The sequence below is a fragment of the Eptatretus burgeri genome, chromosome 13, assembly GCF_056783735.1.
Source record: "Eptatretus burgeri isolate ZD-2024b chromosome 13, Ebu_testis_v1, whole genome shotgun sequence".
NCBI classification, from domain to species: Eukaryota; Metazoa; Chordata; class Myxini; order Myxiniformes; family Myxinidae; genus Eptatretus; species Eptatretus burgeri.
The window spans coordinates 16708290-16729630 of NC_140973.1; the positions used below are offsets into that span (position 1 = coordinate 16708290).

At 45.4% G+C, this 21341-nt stretch overlaps 2 protein-coding genes across 4 annotated transcripts in view; one reads left to right on the forward strand and one right to left on the reverse strand.

Moving 5' to 3' along the window:
• The first annotated feature begins 3360 nt into the window (after positions 1-3360).
• Positions 3361-6304, forward strand: FAM181A (family with sequence similarity 181 member A). Its single transcript, XM_085851333.1, has one exon. It carries the CDS (start codon positions 3844-3846, stop codon positions 4789-4791), a length of 948 nt encoding a protein of 315 aa, XP_085707459.1. The 5' UTR covers positions 3361-3843; the 3' UTR covers positions 4792-6304.
• Positions 5226-21341, reverse strand: part of DDX24 (DEAD-box helicase 24) — a 55458-nt gene continuing 39342 nt past the window's right edge. For all 3 annotated transcript variants that reach the window (XM_085851332.1, XM_085851331.1, XM_085851330.1), the window contains 4 exons: positions 16990-17065; positions 16542-16730; positions 16309-16438; positions 5226-6304 (listed from right to left, as the gene is read on the reverse strand). In XM_085851332.1, the coding sequence (XP_085707458.1) occupies positions 6051-6304; positions 16309-16438; positions 16542-16730; positions 16990-17065 (649 nt within the window). In that variant the 3' untranslated portion in view covers positions 5226-6050. The remainder of the gene's footprint in view (positions 6305-16308; positions 16439-16541; positions 16731-16989; positions 17066-21341) is intronic.

Sequence of the window (21341 nt, forward strand, 5' to 3'; positions counted from 1 at the left end):
CACACGGGAAGCACACAAATACAATTCCACCAAATGCACACAAAAAAAAGAAAACACAATTCCATTTACACAAAAAGCAAACATAAAAGTGAAAACAGTGCAGAGCTAATACCGACTACCGAGCACACGGCAACACTTATACAATTCTACTTCACAGACGGCGCCGACAACACATACCCAAAACCAAGGAAAAGAAATACCCTCAAGGATGAGGCGGGCCTGAGGCCGAGACCGGGTCGGGCCTACCCGTCTGGTGATGAGACACGGAGCGGCGATGGCCCCGCAACCCGCGGGCCTCGTGGACGGTGTCTGGTAGGGGGTGGGAACGGGGCCCCCTTGGTCGCACTATCTCAGCGCGGGGGGAAACAGGAGGGGGTTGCTGATGCTCGGGGTATAGAGGATCTTTATTATCCCTGGTGTGCGTCTCCACCTCGGCCAGGTCGCGCTGCCGGCCTCCCTCGGGCGTGCAGCTCCTGGCACCGACGCGAGCACCCCCTCGTCCGACTCTCTTCAGCTTCTCCAGCCACTGCAGGCTTCGGGCTCCAGACTTCCACACTCGTCCCCTCCGTTCCGACTCCTTCTCGTTCTCGTTCTCGTTCTCGTTCTCGTTCTCCTTTTCGTTCTCGTTCTCGTTCTCGTTCTCCTTTCCTGACTGACGAACACCGTCCTTTTATCCCCCCGTAACTTCGCCTTTGACCCCCTCCCTTTGACCTTTCACCTCGCTCCCCATTGGCCCGAGAAAAAGTGGGCGTGAAGGCTTTTTGATCCACAAATTTGCATATATCGATCGTTCTGGAGGCGGGGCCAAATCGCCCCTCGCTCACCGATTGGACGGCAAAAAGTGGGCGTGTGTCGTTTTTGATCCGTTTTTGAAGCACAAAATCCGTGATTTTGTACACGCTGTTCGACGCGCGTTCTGCATGAGTCCAACACCGGTACCCACAGCGGGGCAAGAACGGTGGCGATGCTACGGTGGCGAGGTGTGACGGGAAGGTCGTGGCGGTTGTGGTGAAGCGGTGGTTGTGGTTGTAATCATGGCGGTTGGTCCAAAATAAAGATAGTAAAAGAAAAACGGCTATCCTGAAGAGTCGCAGCTCGCATAAATGACATGTATTCCCACTAGACAACGGGTTTGGACCTAACTACACATGTACTTACCGAGATACCTCACCTAAGGGACCTGAATGGTGGTTTGCGAATTTGGTAACCACAACAATATATATATATATATATATATATATATATATATATATATATATATATATATATATATATATATATATATATATATATATATATATATATTGTTGCGAATTTGCGCCCGCCGGCGTGCGATCGGCCGCTCGACTCGAATGGCAGCCGCCTCGCCCACCGGAACGGACAATTCAGTTGTGACCCTCTCAGAACAACGCTGGGAGCTAGTCACGGGTTGGGGTTTAACCTCACCACGATCGTGCCAATTGCCCACCCGCGCAGGATAGGGTTGCTCGCCAAATTCGACCTACCTCAGTACCTGCGCGAGTGGTCGACCGGGCGATCGTACCACACAGGCCGACTCCGGACACGAACCGCTTAAGCGGTCTGTTCCGTGCTACAGTGATAACCGAGCGGTGTTATCGTCGGCCTTGATGGTTCCGATTAATTACTGGGCGTTTTAAACCCACTACGAACCCTTTACGTGATACAAGATGGAGATTCAAGCAAAGGAAAGGACGCAGCGAAACGGGGAACAAGTTCACACAATGCACATTTATTTCACACAGAAGGCACGTAAGGCACGTATATACAGCAAAAGAAAAATGCATATAAAACAGTTAAAACGATAGAAGCAAATGCAGAGCTACAACCGACTAAGACCGACACACGGCAACACTTAAAACAATACCACTTGACGGACGACGCCACCACAAGCATTCACACAAAAAGCAAAGGAAAAGGAAAAGAAGCCGCGACTTCCCTTTTTGTGGCCGGTGAGTCCCTCTCCCACAACCGTCAGCGTGGTCGCGCCTGGCCCTGACCTCTCTCGAGGCCGGCGAACCCTCTCCGGCACTCCTCGTCCGGACGCGCAGGTCCACCTCACAACCGGCGCTGCCGCGTCTCCCGTCCGTGCCTCCGTTCACAGGTCGCTCGCCAAGCCATAAACGCAGGACCGCTTCCCCCGATAAGACAAGCAGACAGGAAGCCACGAAGACAACTTCTCTCTTAGGAGACAGGAAGCCTCGAAAAACCAACTCAACTCCCCAATGTCCGTGCTGTCCACCTTTTTTAGCGCGGGGCTCCGCCCTTCGCTCCGCCCCGTTTTCGGCCCCGCCTCCCTTCGAGCTTCTTGGAGAAGCCTCTCGAAGGGGGGCGTGCCCTCTTGCTCTCCCTCCACCCCGCCCCGTGCGGGGGCCGGGGGAGTCAGTTTTTGGCTCAGGGCCAGAGAATTATTCCCCCAAAAAGAGGCCCCCACCTTTTCTCACCTTTGACCCTCGGCTCGGATCGCACTTCCACCACACCGGGCGCGGAGAATTTTGACGGGAGAAACAGGCGGGAAAACCCCCGAGCATCGTTGTTGGTTTTTGTTTGTTCCTCCGCGGAGATCGTAACCGCACGGGGCCTATTGATTGGCGAGTGGCGAAGATGTGGTAGCGTAGATGGTGGAGGTGGCGTGGTTGTAGTGTGGTTGGCGCTGTGGTGGGGATGGCGTGGTTGTTGAGATGCTGTTTGTTTGAAATAAAATAGAACAGAAAAATGGCTAACTCAAAGCGTCGCAGCCTGGATGGATCACATAAATTACCTCTATACAATGGGTTTGGGCTAACGACACATGTACTTACAGAGATAGCTCACCTGAGGGCCCTTTATGGTGTAATGCCAATTTCCACAACCGTAACAATATCTATATATATATATATATATATATATATATATATATATATATATATATATATATATATATATATATATATATATATGTATATATATATATATATATATATATATATATATATATATATATATATATATATATATATATATATATATATATATATATATATACACATGTGTGTGTGTGCATCCATCTGAGTTTTCGCAGCCAAGCATGAGTGTTGGAGCGCGAGAGATGCCATTAAGGATTAACCCGAAGTAATGCCTGGGAGGTGCAGATCCACCAGAACCGTCTCCCAGGAGACATCTCGTCCCGGGAAGAATGTCCCACGAGTCGACCACCAAGAAAACGCGAAAGGCACGGGGAGATGGAGGGGGGTTCCGCCGTTGGCTGGGAGACGGTGGCGGGTCAGATGAGAGATGTGCATCTGGGAGGGTTGAAGTGAGATGGAAGGGGGGTGGGGTGGGGGTGGGGGGTGAGATGTTAGAAATTAGCAAGGGGGGAGCCGAGGGAAGTGGTCGGAGGAGCACGAGAGAGACTATTACAAACTTGTTCGAGAGATCGATATTCACCCACCATGCTCGAACGGGACCTGAATATCGCGATCGTTATGCACCCAAAATAAGCACCCTGTGGGAGCTCCCGACTGGACCTACCAAAGCGATCACTCCCGAGCTTTGTGCGCTTCTCTGCATTGACGTCGGACGTTTTGGAGGTGACGTTGATAATGCGAGCGCAGGTGGACTTGGACCGCCGACTCTGCCCAAGCTCCCGCCGTTTGTCCCGCCGCCTGGGCGGGCGGTATTAATATAGTTCATGCTCCGTGAAATTACTTGTTAGGAGTGCGGGAAGGCAAAGAGAGGGAGAGAACGCGAGGGGTCCAGCACGGTACACCGGAGGAGGAGGAAAGCGACGAGGTTTTCAAAGACCACAGGGGTGGGCCCAGAGTCCGCCACTTGCTGTTCACAGTTATGGCTTCGCAAGGAGATAGCGACGTGAAGACCTTGCTGAACTTCGTGAATTTAGCTTCGAGTGACATCAAGGCTGCTCTGGACAAGTCGACGCCGTGTAAACGTTCGGTGGATCATCGGAAGTACCTGCAGAAACAGCTGAAGCGCTTCTCGCAGAAACGCGGCGGATCCTCAAGCTCTGGAGCCCCCGGGACTTCCCCAGCTTCTGTAAGGACCACCAGGGTCCCGGTTCCTTCACCTTCGCCCGATGGGAGTGATGTGGAACCGGGGAATGGCCGATCAGACGCTCGAGCTTTCGCACCGAGCGCTTCACCTTCACCCGTCGTCCAACGATCACGAGATACGGGATCGGTGCGGAACGAGCGAGCAAGGGGGCCCGAGAGTGTCCCCCTGCGCAAAAGGCAACTTCCAGCGTCTTTCTGGCAGGAACCTGAGCCCTCCAAGAAATGCATCGGGACGTGCGTGATGGACGGTCGAGCCGACCGATTGGAGTCCTCGGGGAGTCCTTATCGCCTTCCACCAGGACCCGGACGGCCCTCGCCTCTCACTGCCTTCAGGAACACTTCTGGGGTGGTATTCCCAGTCTTGCGACCCATTCCCGGTGACTTGACCAGCACGGACGGATTTTGCAGTGCGTTAACACCTGCGACAAGATACGAGCGTGCGACGTGCACCTGCGGCGCGTTCGGAGGCCCCGACACGCGATGTTTCTCACACCTTGTCGCCGATGGGGTCGCACCCCCCGCCTACCAGCTCTGGGGTCGCATCGAGACCGGATCGTCGACCGCTCTCCCGACCACGTACGAAGCGCTGTTTGCTCCTGGGAAATGTACTTTCCCTTTTAACCCCGTGGTTCAGTCCGTCGTTTGGAAACCCATTCCCACGAAGCCTGTGGTGGCTCTAACACCCTACGGAATGGTCGCACGACCAGAACACTACCCTGTGTGATTCAACAAAATGTTTGTACTGTAGTTACACATGAGCGTTTAGACAACGGCACGAAAGAAAAAGTTTCCACCCCCTACTGTGACGTCATATTTGCTGATTGTTTACATGGGATGTTCATACGGTCAAACTGCACGAGGAAGCCTTTGGATCTCATAGAGTAATTAGTTCTGTGATTGGAATGAAATTTCTACATTAAAATAAGACGAAGACCTCTCAAATGCTGATGGGTACACTCACCACGCTCACCCCATACTGGGGTGTTCCATTAACAATCAGCTTGCCAAGCCAGCCATTTATTTTCAACCGTTTCGTTGAACTGCTTGCTCGAGTGCTTAAGCCACTTGGCAAGTGCTTGACAAGCTGATTGGTGATGGAACAGTCCGGTTTGGTGAGCAGAAGTAACGGGCATCGAACCCAATCGATGAGGAAACGTCTTTAACCACTGAACAATTTTTTTATTTAACAGGCAGGTGTGATTACAATCCAGCAACCAGGAACCACCAAATACAAGGTATCACAATAAAACGTATCTGCAGCACAGACTTCAATATTCAGAAAAATTAAACAGAGAGAGAGAGGTGTGGAGTGATGAGTGTTACCAATACCTAACAGATGGTGTGCACGTGTGATGCAATGATTGCACGTCATCAGTCAGCTGTTACACTAAGGCAAGTGCATGACAACAAGACACCATAATTTTTGATGTATAAACTTTGTAGACATTTTGAGACACCTTGTATAATTAATTATACATGCTGACGAATTTTTGGAGATTTACAACGAAGGTAATTTTTAAATAGTTATGAAAGTTTGTAACCGCCGTTTCAAACTTATTTTTACCGCATTCGAAAGCACACAAGGAACGAGCCTGGGGCCTACGATCAACGGGGGTTTGGAGTCACGGCTGCCCTCTTGTGGAATTGCGCCCATAACAGGGCTGGGAAGTCGTCGTCGTCCGATGTACTACAAGGAGTTGCTCTCAACTCGACTCGAGACAAAATGAAGGATGTGAAACAAAATAAAATTTAAAGATATCTTTAAATGCCACACTGTGAAGAATAGAAATCGTATTTTTGTATACTCCATTTACCAAGCCCACCATGGAGACGTCCTTGAATGGCACACAGATGCTGTACAAAACAAATAAAATGTTTAACAAAGATTTGTCGCAAGGAGGTATTTGCACTCTTGGAGACCATTGTGTGATAATTGGAGAGAAAAAAAAAAAACTTTCATAAACCCTCGGAAACATTCCAGGTTCACGTCCCAACCCCGACGATCCCTTTTGCCACTTTCCTCCTCCTCTTGCGCAAACGGACATCCTGGCGAAGCGTAGCCAGGGCGGACCCCTTGGCGGTCGAGGAAACGAAGGTCGGTGGCATGCCGAGCTTCGTGGGGTGACAGGTTTTTCGTTTGAGGTCGAAGCAAGGCTTGGACATCAGTACCTGCAGTCGCCTCTTCATTTGCTGGAGATCCCGTTTTTTTTGTTGGTCTTTTTCCTCGTTCTTTCCACCTGCAGGAGGAAGGGAAGGCCCATCAGGTCACGATCATTTATTAGTCATTATTCCATCCTTATTCATTGCATCATTTGCTAACATGCTTCTATGGTGAATGCTTGCCTGGGGTGTGTGTGTGTGTGTGTGTGTGTGTGTGTGTGTGTGTGTGTGTGTGTGTGTGTGTGTGTGTGTGTGTGTGTGTGTGTGTGTGTGTGTGTGTGTGTGTGTGTGTGTGTGTGATTTCTACCGAAATAATTTAGAATAGAAAAGAAAAAGAAAAAAAAAAAAACACCACTGTAATAAATAATAAACTATAAACTACAGTTGATGGAATAAAACACCTTACCTTGCAGTCTTACATCGGAAGGATTACGCACTCCCTTCTTATTTGGACAAAGTTAGCTCAGACGTAGTATCACTGGGCGCAGCCATTTTGTCTGAATCTCGATGTTACTCCACCCTCAGTACACAAGCGGTAAATTTGATTGGTCGAGATGTACAACTTTTTGCCAAAGTACTGCAACACTGAAGGTTTTTTTGAAATGCAACCAAGGAGATTTGTGTTCTCGTGTTAAAATATATAATTCAATTGAAAGTTTTAAAGGCTGCCAAAACAAACCCCTCAACCCCTCCCCCCCTCAAAAAAAGAAAACGTTGAATCGGTAGTTTACCGTCCTTGATACATTAGGGGTACACCCTCAACATCACCCGATTCAACAAGTTACATCACCATGGCTGGATTTTAAAACTACTAATGGTAGTATCACATAAAGTACGCACTTTGGCCAATGCACTAATAAACAGGTGAACAGACTGATTATTACCTCCGTCCACCGAAGGTGGACAGAGGTTCACCAGTCTGTCTGTCTGTGAGCAGAACGTCTCAAAAGGTGATGGATGGATTCAGATGAAACTTGATGGATAGATTGGGTGTGTTACAAGGAAGAATCGATTAGATTTTGATGAGGATCTGGATCCTCATACGTGAATTTTTTTTCAGCAATTCTTCACCATTGATTGATACATGGCCAAAAAAATGATATATACAGTAGCACGATATTTCGAAAGGTGATGGACGGATTATGAGAAAACTTGGTGGACGAGTTGAGTAGGTGACAAGAACAAGCTAATTCGATCTTTGTTATGATCAGGATACAGATCCGCCTAACAGTGAGATACAAGAGTGTTCAGCTTGGCGGAGGTGTGCGCTCTACCGGGTGCCGTTCTCGTTGCCCATGCTACCTTTAATCCCTCATGTTATCTGTGCTAACATCCTTTTTCTTTGTTACAATATGTTTTTCTTCTTTGCCAACAATAGGTGCTTCATCCTTTCTCTAGAATATTTGGTTACATTACAAAACAAAAGTAACATTTTATCACTTGGTTAATTTAACTATTCAATGAAGGCATATCAAGTTAGTTGGTGAAAAAGTGAAATTGTGTCCTTCCAGACTAACACATGCAATGTGTTACAACAATGTTGGAATGATTGCAGAAAAAAGTATTCATCAATTGCACAATGGGATCATTATCAAATTGGTACAGCTCCAATAAGGTGGCCTCATGGTACAAGATCTGATCAAAGCTACGGTGGTGGCCAGGTGGTGAGGGTCTTCTTTTTCATTCGGACGCAGCACAAGGCTGCAGGGTCGTATTATTTGCTGAGGACGTGGCTGCGCCGGTGGTACAATGCCCTCTGCTGGTTAGGGCAGGAGATAGCTGGCCTACTCCTCGTGAAGGACACAATGGGATCTATAACGTCCACCAACGAATGCTGGCAGATTGGACGCCTGTTTAATGTCCATCTGAGGGACTGAACACACATTGATGAATCACCCTGCCTGTGAAACAGTTCATTGCTGGGTCTAGTTTTGAACCCAGGCTAGACAGCTTAGAGTGAGCATGGGTACCTCTCGTCGAGGCCAGAGTGGTAATAGTAGTGGAATGGTTTTGCAGAGGTTTAAATACAACTGCTGTTGGTGTGACTCACCCCCTCACCCTCTCCCGTTGCTTTTGTTCTGTTACGTCCTTGTCCGTTCTATGGTCTAGCTCCTCCAAGAGCCTAGACTTTGTATACGGGCGTGTGTATATATATATATATATATATATATATATATATATATATATATATATATATATATATATATATATATATATATATATATATATATATATATATATATATATATATATATATATATATATATATATATATATATATATATATATATATATATATAAAAAAAAATACATTATTGTTATCACACCAATCATAAATGGTATGAGTCAATTGTTTTCAGGTTTCATGGCTTTCTGAATTCTGTCTCTGACACCCTCGTACTTTGTCATTTTGCTGCCTCTGCTTTATTTAAACCCAAGCTATTGGGCCTTTGTGCATGCGGTCTTTGAAAGACAGCAGACTCCGAGAAACTGCACCCCCGTGTGCACATCTAATGGTTCACATGGAGCTGCATGCATGACTACAAACATTGAGTCGCTATGCAATTTGGTAAATTAAAAAAATAATTAAAAAAAATATCTTATATGGAGCCGTCACAATTTATTAGGCATGCATATATGGTGGACCTTTTGATGTCGATATCTCTATATCTTTCCCCCTGTCATTCCTTTTGTTACGTCACGTCCTGATCCATTCTCTGTTCTCACTCCTCCATGAACCTCGATATTGTATTGTATACAAAAGATAAACAATACAATGCAGCAGCACATGATTTGGATACTCAGCTTTTGGAACAAGAGTGAGTCCTAGAAAAATGATAAAAAAATAACGATGATGTACACAGGACACCCAGACATCTCGACGGAACCTACTGTCACACTGATTGGAAGTGTAGTGATTTTAATTTTTTTGGTATTATTGAAAATGGTCAACCAATCGCATGGCTGTTGAATTATTTCTTTCATTAGTTATTTAGCCAATCATATCACTTAAACGTAATCTTTTTTTATGCTTTGTAATTAATTCTGGGACACCGTTTAGAAATTGGAATGTTTGTAAAGACCTAAATGGCTCGTTACTGATTGTCAGAGTAATCTGCCAACCAAAACTTTATCATCATAACCCCATACCCTCAAACAGCTTGGTGGGGGGGGGGAGGGGGGGAGTAATGTGACACCTGGACTTGAGCATTACAACAGAATCATGTAAAGTTTTGTGGTGGAGATGGCACACCACATCTCAAAAGTCAGTGTTGGGGGTGCTGGGACATGATAGGTGGAACAGAGGGCTGGCTAAGCTGTTTCAGAGTAGACATCCCTTGAAGGAATCAAGTGTCCACAGGTGATGGTTTCACACACAGGAAAAGAAGAACAGAAGAGTACAAAGTTATTTTAACAGCAACATCCATGCTACTCCTTTTTCATATAGAACGATAATAAAAATGGCTTTGTGAACCCATTTGTATTGACTTGCATCGAAACCAACAAGCTCAATCAGGGAAAAAGTTACCTTGGCTAAACTGAGGGAGGTAATACGGGACACTTAGTACAACACTCCGACATCGTACATTAATAAACTGTACAACATGAAAACAATGTGAATCGAGCAAGAACGGCACTCGGAGAGTGCATAGTCTCACCTCGCACGCTCATTCTGAATAAAAATACCATCATTAACTGAACACGCTACTATTATGGTCTATTGCTATTATGGCCCATATACCCATATCATCCATGCACCCTATTATGTTATATAGTTTCTTGGTATGGGTTATGAATGTCATAAATTTAATTCTTCACTCACATGGGGTCGTAGATCAGATACTTGAAGTTTCAGATTTTTTTGGAGGAGGATTTCAATTCCACCAATTATGGCTGGAATACCACTTCACCGATGATGTCATCGTTATCACACTATTTACCCCATGTGGAGTTGATGACATATGCCAAGTTTCATTATTTTGTGTTGAGCGGTTTTGGAGAAAATGATGTCCAACGTTTTCCCATTAATCCAATATGACTGCCATATCATGTGACTAAAAACGTCAGAGTCAGCAATAAAATATTCTCCATAGGGAGTCCGTCCTACGTTCAAAATTTCACATCGAGCGGACAAGCGGTTGCAGAGAAAACCCTTTGAAAAGCGAAAATATATTGACACACACACCAATTTAATTATTCGTGATATGAACACAGGCTGGGAGGATGGCTTCGCAGTATGCCCACTTGTCCTTGAACTCGTCTAGCCTGTGTTCAAATCTCAGCCGATCTATAAACTGCCGCACAGGTGGTTCATGTGCCAGGCGATGCACGATTTTGCATGCTGTCCCTCAGAAGGACGTTAGGCCCGAGGAGAGGTCCACGAGCAGTGGTCAATGGTGAATTGTAAAAATTTTGAAGTTGTCTTTTGTGAAGAGTAAGCAAGCTTTCACCGCTACCTGGAACAAAATAACAAATTCCTAACTTGACCGGTGGTTAGAAAGGCAATGGCAAACCACCCAGCACATCCCTTGCCAATACACAGCTTAGGCATTGCAAAGACAGACCAACCAGCTTTCTCCCAATCATCAGCAAGGTTATGGAATCCATCATCGCTTCAGACATTAAATCCTTCCTCTTCTCCAATGGCTTGATTTCTGATCAGCAATTTGGATTCAGACCAGGTCACTCGAACCTGGATCTGCTGCTTCTGCTCTCACAAAAATGGATGGAGATCCTCAATCCATTGGGACTGCACTCTGTGCAGAATGTTGGTCTAGCCAAAGCAGTCTCTTTGGCAATTGGACATAATCCTGGACATGTCGCCACTCCGACACAGGATGTCGCCACTCCGACACACTCTGACATACGACATGACACAGGATTTTGAACGACACACAGCAAGCTGGCACTCATTTTGCAGACCTCAGAACGATGACAAGCAGAGTCAACCCCACCTGGTATTAATTCAACAGCTGAGCAGGATTTGAACTCAGGACCTGAGGATCCCGATCCCACCACCCTAACCATTAAGCCAACACCAGGCATAGGTCCTCATTGCCGGACATGAAATCAAAGCCATCTCCCGAGACATATTGCATGCTTTCGATATGGTCTGGCACCCTACCCTGCTCACCAAACTCTCTTCCTATAGTATCCAAAGCAATCTCAACTCATGGCTCGTCGACTTCCTCTCCTGTCGCAGCCAAAGTGTGGTCCTTAATAGAGTTCTCTCATCCCCTCTTCCTTTCCAGGCTGGAGTTCCTCAAGGTAGCGTTCTGGGCCCTGTTCTTTTCTGGATTTAATCAAAGATCTCTCCGACTCCCTTGGAAAATCGTCTTTATCTCTTTGCTGATGACTCCACCCTCTTTGCTGATGACTCCCCACCTGTCATCCCTCTGATCGGCAAGCAGCAGTTTCTTCACTCTCTGCAGATCTGGATAAAATCACAAACTGGTCCAACACGTGGAACATCTCTTTCAATCCGGACAAATCTCACTCTCACTATGTCTCTCCGAAAGGACCATCTGGGACCCCACCCCCATGTACTTTCTCAACAATCCTCTGGAAGAAGTCCTTTCATTCAAGCTTCTTGGTCTCACTATCTGCCATGATCTTTCCTGGGAAAGCCACATTTCCAACCTCGCCTCCAAAGCCAATCGCCGGCTGGGAATCCTCCGTCATGCAAAGTCCTTCCTCGGCCCACCTGAGCTCCTGACCACATACAAAGCTTTCATCCACAGCCTGATGGAGTATTACTCTCCCCTCTGGGCTGGTGCTCCTGCTTCACATATTTCTCAGCTTCACGCTGTGGAAACCAAGGCATTTAGTATCATTGATATCTCCCGGAATGAGGCCGAGTCTTTGGGCCTCTCACTCTCTCATCGCACGCAGGTCGTGGTCTTTCTGTCTTCTACCATCTCCTCTCCGGCCTCGCCCCACCCCCCTCCCCTCTGCTCTGAGATATGTCCCCCCTATATTTCCTCAGGGTGCTCAAGGTCCACCAGCAAACCCCTTCTAGTAAAACTACCGATATAAAGAATTACTGCTCCCCTTCATTCTTTCATTCCTCTTTTTTCCCATTTTTGGAACAAACTCCCACATTCTCTTCAATCCCATTCTTCCCTCCAGGTGTTCAAAACAGCTGTTCATCACCATCTCTTATCTTCCCCCATCCAAAACCACGATCTTTTCGACCCCCGTTAATCCACTTCAAAACCACCTCCTTCAAATTCCCTGCTTTCCTTCCTGAAAGTTCCCTGTCGTGAAGAACCTGAAAGTCCCTGTGGTGTCCATCTTGTTTACCCTGTATACCCCGCTCTATCACTCGCCCTTCCACTGATCTGATGTCTCTGTTCCCAATGTTTTTTTCCTTCCCTCTCCTGCCCCTCTTGTCTCCTGCTCCCCTTGTTGTACGGTGTGTTCACTCTCATATGAGCCTCGACAGTATATACCAAACCAGAGAGTTGTTGTCAAAGCCATCCAATGCTCGCCTGTTTATACATTTATCGTTTTTAAAAGACTAGTCTAATAATATTTTTTATAAAGCATTGCAGTGAAGTCTGATCCAAATAATTTTAAATCAATATATGTATTTGTATATTGTAATCAGTAAAAAATAGTGGTAGATAAAAACATTAGAAAGGAAAAAACTTTAACGTTGATGTGCTACAAAATAGTTAAGTTCAAAACAGGTCAAAAATTTTTTTAAAAATGAAATTATTTTTAATTTCAACTTCACCACATCAATAATATACCCCAAAGGAAACTCCATGCCAAATATCAGCATCTTCTTCTTCTTCTTCTTTCGGCTGCTCCCGTTAGGGGTCGCCACAGCGGATCATCCGTATGATCCGCATAGTGATTTGGGACATGTTTTACGCCGGATGCCCTTACTGACGCAACCCTGGTCGCCTCTTACGACACAGGGATATCCAAATATCAGCATCCTAGTACACATATTAAATGAATGGAAAGCTTCTAAATAACTTGCACCAAAAACTTTAACATTTTCATGCTCACGCTGACGCTCACGCCGGGGGTATCACTATAGCTCTCTGTTCTTCGAACAGGCGAGCTAAAAAACAAGCTCAAATGAGCTGAGATCCTCTTCCTCTTAATGATGACATCATAAAAACGAATATGACGTCATTGTGATGAATTATCTGTGCTAATGCCTGGCTTGATTCCCGCAAACAAAATTCAAGCAGCTTGCCTAGTTTCGGAGAAAATGGTATAGACGATTTCCATTAGCGGCGATATTACGATGTCAACTCTTTTTCTCGGAAGAATTTCCCAAATCGGAGATGGTTACTGCCTACGCGTGGGCTTTCCGCATATACATGGCAATTTTCACCAAGATCCGATGAAAACTCTGGGTTGTGAAAAAAAAAAATGTCAAAAAATAGGAATGAAGTCATAAAAATGGATATGACATCATAGTAATGCATCATATGTGCGGTAATTCATCTCTGCTAATGCCCTGTTCGATTCCCACAAACAGAATTCAAAAAGCTTGCCTAGTTTCAGAGATAATTTTTTAGGCGATTTCCATGAGCGGAGATATTTTGACGTCATAACTTTTTTTCTAGGAGGAATTTTCAAAATCGGAGATGGTTACTGTCTGCGCAGGGTATTTTTACATATATACGCCAAGTTTCAGGAAGTATTCGATGAAAACTGTAGGCTGTGAAACAAAAAAGTCCACAAGAAGAAGATGAACAACAACAACGTGAGTAAGACTTAGAGATCCTCCACGAGGATCTAAAAAAGAAGAAGAAAAAGACCCTGTCAAGATTGTGGTGCATTGATGAGGATAATGATACAAACAGAATCAAAGAGACTACATTTATTAGCATCTGGAAGCGTGTCCTTTGGCATCGTACGGTGCTTGAACCCGTGGAGGTATTGAACCAATGATATTCTGTATGACAGCCCCATCCGGGTTTTGTCAAACGTGGAGTAGATTTTATTGCAGATCTTAACTCCATGAGCCCACTCAACCCAATGCGCCATGCAAAGTTCCTTGCTGGGATAGTGGTAAGAGGGTTTATTGTTTACCAGCAAGGCATTTTGCAGTATGGAAAATATTTACTGCAGGGAGATGGTTCCACATGCCATACGTGTCAAACCACTAATACCTGGAAGAGTCAGAAGGGACTGCAGATTCTTCCCTTCGCACCACAAAGGCTTGAGTATGAATGCTATTGAACACGTCTGGGAGCATGGATCGGGAGCTGTGGAAAAGCTGAACTCTGCCGAGCAATACACAAGAGCCACAGCAAAATAGACTTCACATTTGGCAAAATTTGGATCAGGGGGTCATACAGAATATAATTGATTTGATGCCTTCAAGGGTTCAATCACTGTACAATGCCAATGGACATACAACCAGATACATACAGACATACACTGACTCGGTCGACCTAACGGGCAACACAAGACTGCCAGAGATCAACTTCCAAGATGTCGAGTAGAAGCATTCTGTACACATGGCGACTTCGCATTGCGGTGTGGTTATGTTCAACAATAGACACATGGCGGTTTTAGCATACGGATAGGGGTTTGAGGGGAATTTGATTACACTGGAGTGTGGTTCCATCCTTCCATTGGGACCATACTCTGTGCAGAGCATTGGTGCTGCCTAAGCAGTCTCCTTAGCTATTGGGTACAATCCTGGATGAGTCATGAGTAGGGCACAGCAAGAAACCATGAATAAAGACAGAAGAGCAAAATCCAATCAGCACATGGCATAACTGGACAGAAACTGTTTCCACATCCACACACTAAACGTATCACAGGCAGACTCATTCAGGGACACTCGACACAGAGACAACAGACAGGATGGATGGGGTAGATATTTGATGAGATGTCAGGATGTCAGCTGATACTTCCCACTTAATTGAGATGTCAGGGGTTGGGAATGGGCAAACAGGTCTGTACTCGTGCCGGACGCTCCAGGCGCTGATTCGATCTTTTACTCCTCCCAACTCTCTGGGTCTCTCAAACGCTCCCCTTGATGACCACCATGTCTGAGTCCATTTGTAATGACCACTTCGGTCTCTGGTGCTCACCCTTCACTACTATCAACTCCCATCGGAGTCTAAGCATGGCTTGTTTATATAGCTACAGAGCACGCCCTTCGCTGCAAGTCTCTTCCCTCCCCTCCTGCGAGGGTAATGCACAAGCCCATATGGCGACGAACTCACTCACGTTTTGCCGCCATGTCATCGGAATGTGTCAGGTTCGCACAAGTGAAATGGCCATGCTTATGCGGAACATGTGGGGGAGGTGAGAAATCACAATGGGGAACGATTAAGAGTGTTAACTTGAGAAAAAGACAGACATGGAGACTGGGGTGACAAGGAGCTTCCTATACACCCAATCCTAATCATTGCTATCTGGGCAAGGATTTAAGTGACCACACGTTTGTCTTGAAAGCCATTATGAGGCCCCCAAATCCCGCTATAGAGAGGATATTGGGATGCGGGATCAGGCAATGCTGCTGATGACCTGCAGGCAAAAGGCGACGACCATGAGGCCAATAACTCCACAGCTTTTCAATGTCCAACACGTCCTGAAACTACTGCCGGGAAAAGCCCCCCCCCCCAGAGCTGGGCAGTGCTGGGTACCCCCCAGTAATTTAGTGTTGAACAAGCAAGAACAGATCTGATCTCAGGCGACGTTTCACCCGCTTCCCCAAGCCTCAGCACGTATCTAATTTTAATCCAGAGGTGTGACAATTCGTTTCTGGTCACATGCCGGTACGAGAGAGCATTTGAGGAGTGCTTTTATTGTGCAAACCTTGTGTTAAAAAAAACACGCAATTGCATCACTGATTTCATCAGCATCATCCAATTATTAAAATAGTTTGTTTACAATCAAGGCTGTCCAATTTATTCTGGCAGAGCACTCTACATTTATGACTTGTTGCAATTACTCATCGTCGGCAACTCATGTATGTGTATCACTCGTGTTTTTCAATACTACATGCGCACACAAACTAATGTGTGCGAGACGAGGCCAAGAAACACACGGTACGCAAGAATACTATCCAACAAAACATAATGACACAGATACGTACAAACAAGCAGGTCGTCGTCGAGCTCAATCTCGAGAGCTTCTGCGTGCTGTTTGAACCAGGCATCCTGCTGTGCTGCCGTGATGCGTTGATGTTCAGCACGTTCGATTCGTCTTGCCACAGTCACACACTCCTGCAAAGCCGTTCACAGTCAGGTGTTAGGCAAACGTGGATTCACTGCACACTGGATCAACACGAAGCACAAACAACGGCTCTTTATAAGACTCGCACGACACCTTGATGGCCATGAGGACCTGCTGCTCGATCGGGAACAGTGGGATTTCTGCTTTCTTGGTGAGATTCTGGCAGATTCGTCGGAAGAAGTTAGCATCAGTGGGTCCAATGAGTAAGAGGCTGAGGCCTTCGTGGGTGGCTCGTGCTGTACGCCCGCTGCGATGTACGTAGGTCTCCGATGTCCGAGGAACCTGGGATGCAAGCATAGCAACAGAGTGAGAACCCCCATCTCCAAGATGATGCACAATAGTTCTGCACGGTTTGTAAGAGTGTGGACAAAAGGACGACAGACATGAATTTTTTTTTTTAATTTGCATTTCAAAGCAAGGAATTACTTTACATTCAGGACCAAGCATTAGATGAGCAAACGAAGAGTGAAACAGGAGAAAAGGGCCAAACTGACTTCACAATGAGACAAACACTACGGGTTAATTGGACATGTACCATCACCTGATAGTGAATCACGTGCATGACTTCAACTATGTCCAACCCTCTTGCAGCCACATCAGTGGTTAATAGAACACACCTACACGACAAATGAAAATGGTTCCACTTAGGTCACATGTACTGCAATATGAATTTTTTTTTCAACATGGTAAACAAATAATATCAAGAATACAAAATTACTTTTTTTTGTAAAGTTGTGGTGTTTTTTGTGGGGGAATGGGTTTAAAGCACATGTTGCCTGAACATCATTGCTGGAAAAACCAAAAATTATTGCATCAACTGATATTTTACAAACTGACTCCAGAGAGAGAAGAAGTGTGTAACTGGTGTCCAATATCATATTTCAGCCTGACGTACTTGTACTAGACTGTACTAGCGAATAACTCATCCTCATGGAGGAGATCGTTCTCCCAGAATTGGCGGAGAATAGCGCAAAGTCACTATTCCCATCGTGTGCTGCCTTTTTGGCTGCTGGTTGAATCATTGGTTAGGGGCGTGGCTATGCCGCTGATGTATCCTGGTGCTCATTTCGCCAACCTCGGAAGGATGACATGGCTGAGTCAACCCCTTGGTTGGCCAATTCAGTGGCCAACGGGGCTCGAACTCAGGACCCCAGGAACCCAGGAGATACCACCCTAACAGCAATGCCAAATCCAGGCTGCCCCCACTGTGAACACCCAGGACTACAAATACTTTTTAACCAGCTAATGACCAAACACTTTCTCATGCACACCCCCGAGTACAACCAGTACTTTTCAAGTCATCCATCCGGCAGTTCAGAGGTGTAAAGTCAAACAAACAAATCAAAAAAAAAAAAAAGAGAGAGAAGACACTTTCAATTATAAGGTGATGCCAATGGATGGATGAAGGTTGCATGGATGGATGAAAGAAGGATTGCTGAATGGAGGATGGGTGGATGGATGATGGAGAGTCAGGAGGGGGGAAGTTACCTATTTCTATCATGGATGTAAATATAATCCAGTTGAAGGAACATTGTCATTCAAGCTATCAAATCTTCTTAGGATTGAAAATAATTATTGATGAAGAGATGAAGTTGATATCTCAAGTTTAGGAGATGCTGAAGGGTCGCTCAAGGTTCAGGTTCCACAGGTACCTCTTTATATGTCCCCATTGAGGCGAAGAAGGACTTTGCATGACATTCATCAAAAATCCTGGTAAACCTGATAGCTTGTGAAAGGTTTGTAATCAATATCAAAATTGTACAACAATAATTTCTGTGCAGATATCTCAGTCTTGGAGTCTTTATTGGCCTGGGGGACCCCCAACATTGAAGCCAAAATATGATCAGTTTGTGTTATTGTATTTTTTTGTTACTTGAAAGGTAACACAAACTAAAAATAAAAATTTGTAGATGGCAGGTGGGCACTAATCTATTTCATGGACCACCCCACCGACCTCCCCCAATCCATTGCTACCCAAACTAGAAAGAGCAATCAGAGATTGCAGAACCTCACCAGAACTTGTTTTGTGTGGTGTTTCTGTACTGGTGTGTTATGCAATTAATAAGATACAAAATTAGAACTGCCACCTTATAACTGCTGGGAGTGATGACCGGATACCAAGACGTCCTGCTTTGATTGGACACGTGAACCTGACCCAAGACGTTTTTCATTGTTATTCAATTGAATTTGGAATGGGATTAAAATAAATTCAAATCAAATGGGTGGCCAAATAGGGACAGTTCTGCATTGGAGTCATCAGAAGGAACCCAAACAAGGAAAAAGCAAAGATGAAGTCATCAGGTGGAACCTGGATAGGATTCACATTTTGGGTGCGACTCCTCTACCCTCAAACCAATCTAGGCACAGCCAAGTGAGCCTCATTAAAAAAAAAAATATATATATATATATCAAAAATAACCCACATCATTAAAAAAATTAATAATTCTGGCTACCAGACCATGTGTCTGATCAAGTTGAAATTTAAAACACTAGTACGTGCCCGTAAAAAAAAAAAAAAATAAATAAATAAATAAACCACACAGGCCGTTTCTTCGCTCTCACATGCCCGTACGTGCGTGACCCGGAAGTTCGATATTATTCGCAGTTACCGATTATTCGCAATTTATTTTTAATACCTAATTATTCAATTAGCGCCAACGTATTTTACCTTTTCGCAATGTCATGGCAAGGAAAAACAAAAAGAGAAGAGAAGAGAGAGAAAAAATTTACTTCTTGGTTCGGAGCATACCAGCACTCTGATGTTCCCGAAATTTATACACCGTCTAATATGAAAACGATCATAACTTGGGCCATTGTGTTTATCTATAAATGCGCATAAGAAATCGAGAAATTATTAGAATACACGAAGTCATCACTCTCCGGAAGCCCGTACGTTGTAACCCGTAATGGGGAACGTGGCTGTGCTTCCCTTCCCCATCGGCCACACCCACGCAACAACGTGTCTTCCCATTGGTTTGGTAAATAAATGGCCATAACTTGGGAAGCACTTGTCCGATTAATATCAAACCTTGAAAAGGCACATCCTCAGGTCCCCAGCAATATTCCTGGCAAGTTTCAATTAGATCGGACTAGAGGTTGTCGAGAAACAGCGGTCACACACACACACACACACACACACACACACACACACACACACACACACACACACACACACACACACACACACACACACACACACACACACACACACACACACACACACACACACACACACACACCTGGAATTATAGATAGATGTATTCACATCACAACTAGATCATCATTGTGAAGTTTCACGTCGATTGATTAAGCAAATCCAGAGAAAACATTATTTAATATTTTTCTTCAATCCAACATGTCTGCCAAACCATGTGACCTATCAATTATTCCTTAACACAATTGCACATCCATGGCTTTGGGACACATTTGTGTGAAGTTTTCCCTCGATTTGTCGAGCCGTTCTGAAGAAGAAAATTTTCATAGGTTTTCGGGTAAATGCAATATGGCTGCCAAACCATGTGACCTATGACATCATATTTGTGAATCTTTTGTTCCTCATGGATAGGCGGTCATATGTGTAAAGTTTCACCTCAATCTTTTCAGCCACTTCAGAGAAGATTTTTGAAGGTTTTTTTATTTATTTTTTTAAACAATATGGTGGCCAAATCACGTGACCGATGACGTCATCAAATTTGTTTCCGTGGACCATTTTATCCCTGGATGACCCTCGAAAATTTTCATACTGATCAGATGTAGCGTTCTACATATTTTTTTTTGTATACACTGTCGGGGCTCATATGAGAGCTAACACACAGCAACGCTCAACAAGGGAAGGAGGAGACAAGACGGGTGGGAGAGGGAAGGAAAAACACAGTGTGGAACAGAGACATGAGGAAATCTGTGGAAGGGAGAGGGATGGGGCGGGGTACACAAGGTAAACAAGATGGACACTACAACAACTTTCAGAAAGGAAAACAGGGAATTTGAAGGAGGTGGGTTTGGGGTGGATTAACGAGTGCGGAAAGATGATGGTTTTGGATGGGGAAAGACATGAGATGGTGGTGAACAGCTGTTTTGAACACCTGGAGAGAAGAGTGGTATTGAAGAGAGTGTGGGAGTTTGTTCCAAACGCGGGGAAAAAAAAGAGGAACGAAAGAGTGAAGGTGAGCAGTGATTTGTGATTTTGGTAGTTTTACCAGAAGGGGGTTGCTGGCAGACCTTGAGCACCCTGTGGAAATATTATGGGGACAGAGCACGGACAGAGCAGGAGGTGCAAGGCCGGAGAGGAGACGGTAGAAGACAGAAAGACCACCGACCTGCCTGCGATGACAGAGTGAAAGACCCAAAGACTCAGCCTCACCGCGGGAGATGCCAATGATCTGAAATGCCTTGGTTTCCACAGCGTGAAGCCAAGAAAGGTGAGAGGCAGGAGCACCAGCCCAGAGGGGAGAGCAGTACTCCATCAAGCTGCAGACGAAAGCTTTGTATGTGGTCAGGAGCTCAGGTGTGCCAAGGAAAGACTTTGCACGACGGATGATTCCCAGTCGGCGACTGGCTTTGGAGGCCAGGTTGGAAATGGGGCTTTCCTAGCAAGGATCATGGCAGATAGTGGGGCCCAGAAGCTTGAAAGAAAGGACTACTTCAAGAGGATTGTTGAGAAAGTGGATGGGGGGGGGGGTTCTAAACGGTCCTTTCAGAGAGACAAAGTGAGAGTGCTGGATTTGTCCGGATTGAAAGACATGTTCCACGTGTTGGACCAGTTTTTGATTTTACCCAGATCTGCAGTAAGCGAAGAAGCTGCTGCTTGCCGGTCTGAGGGATGACAGCTGGTACATTAGAGGGTGGAGTCATCAGCAAAGTGATGAAGAGGATTTTCCAGAGGGTCAGAGAGAT

Bases quoted from the DNA above. Each gene is read 5' to 3' on its own strand.
- FAM181A (XM_085851333.1), top strand. From the start codon at position 3,844: ATGGCTTCGCAAGGAGATAGCGACGTGAAGACCTTGCTGAACTTCGTG.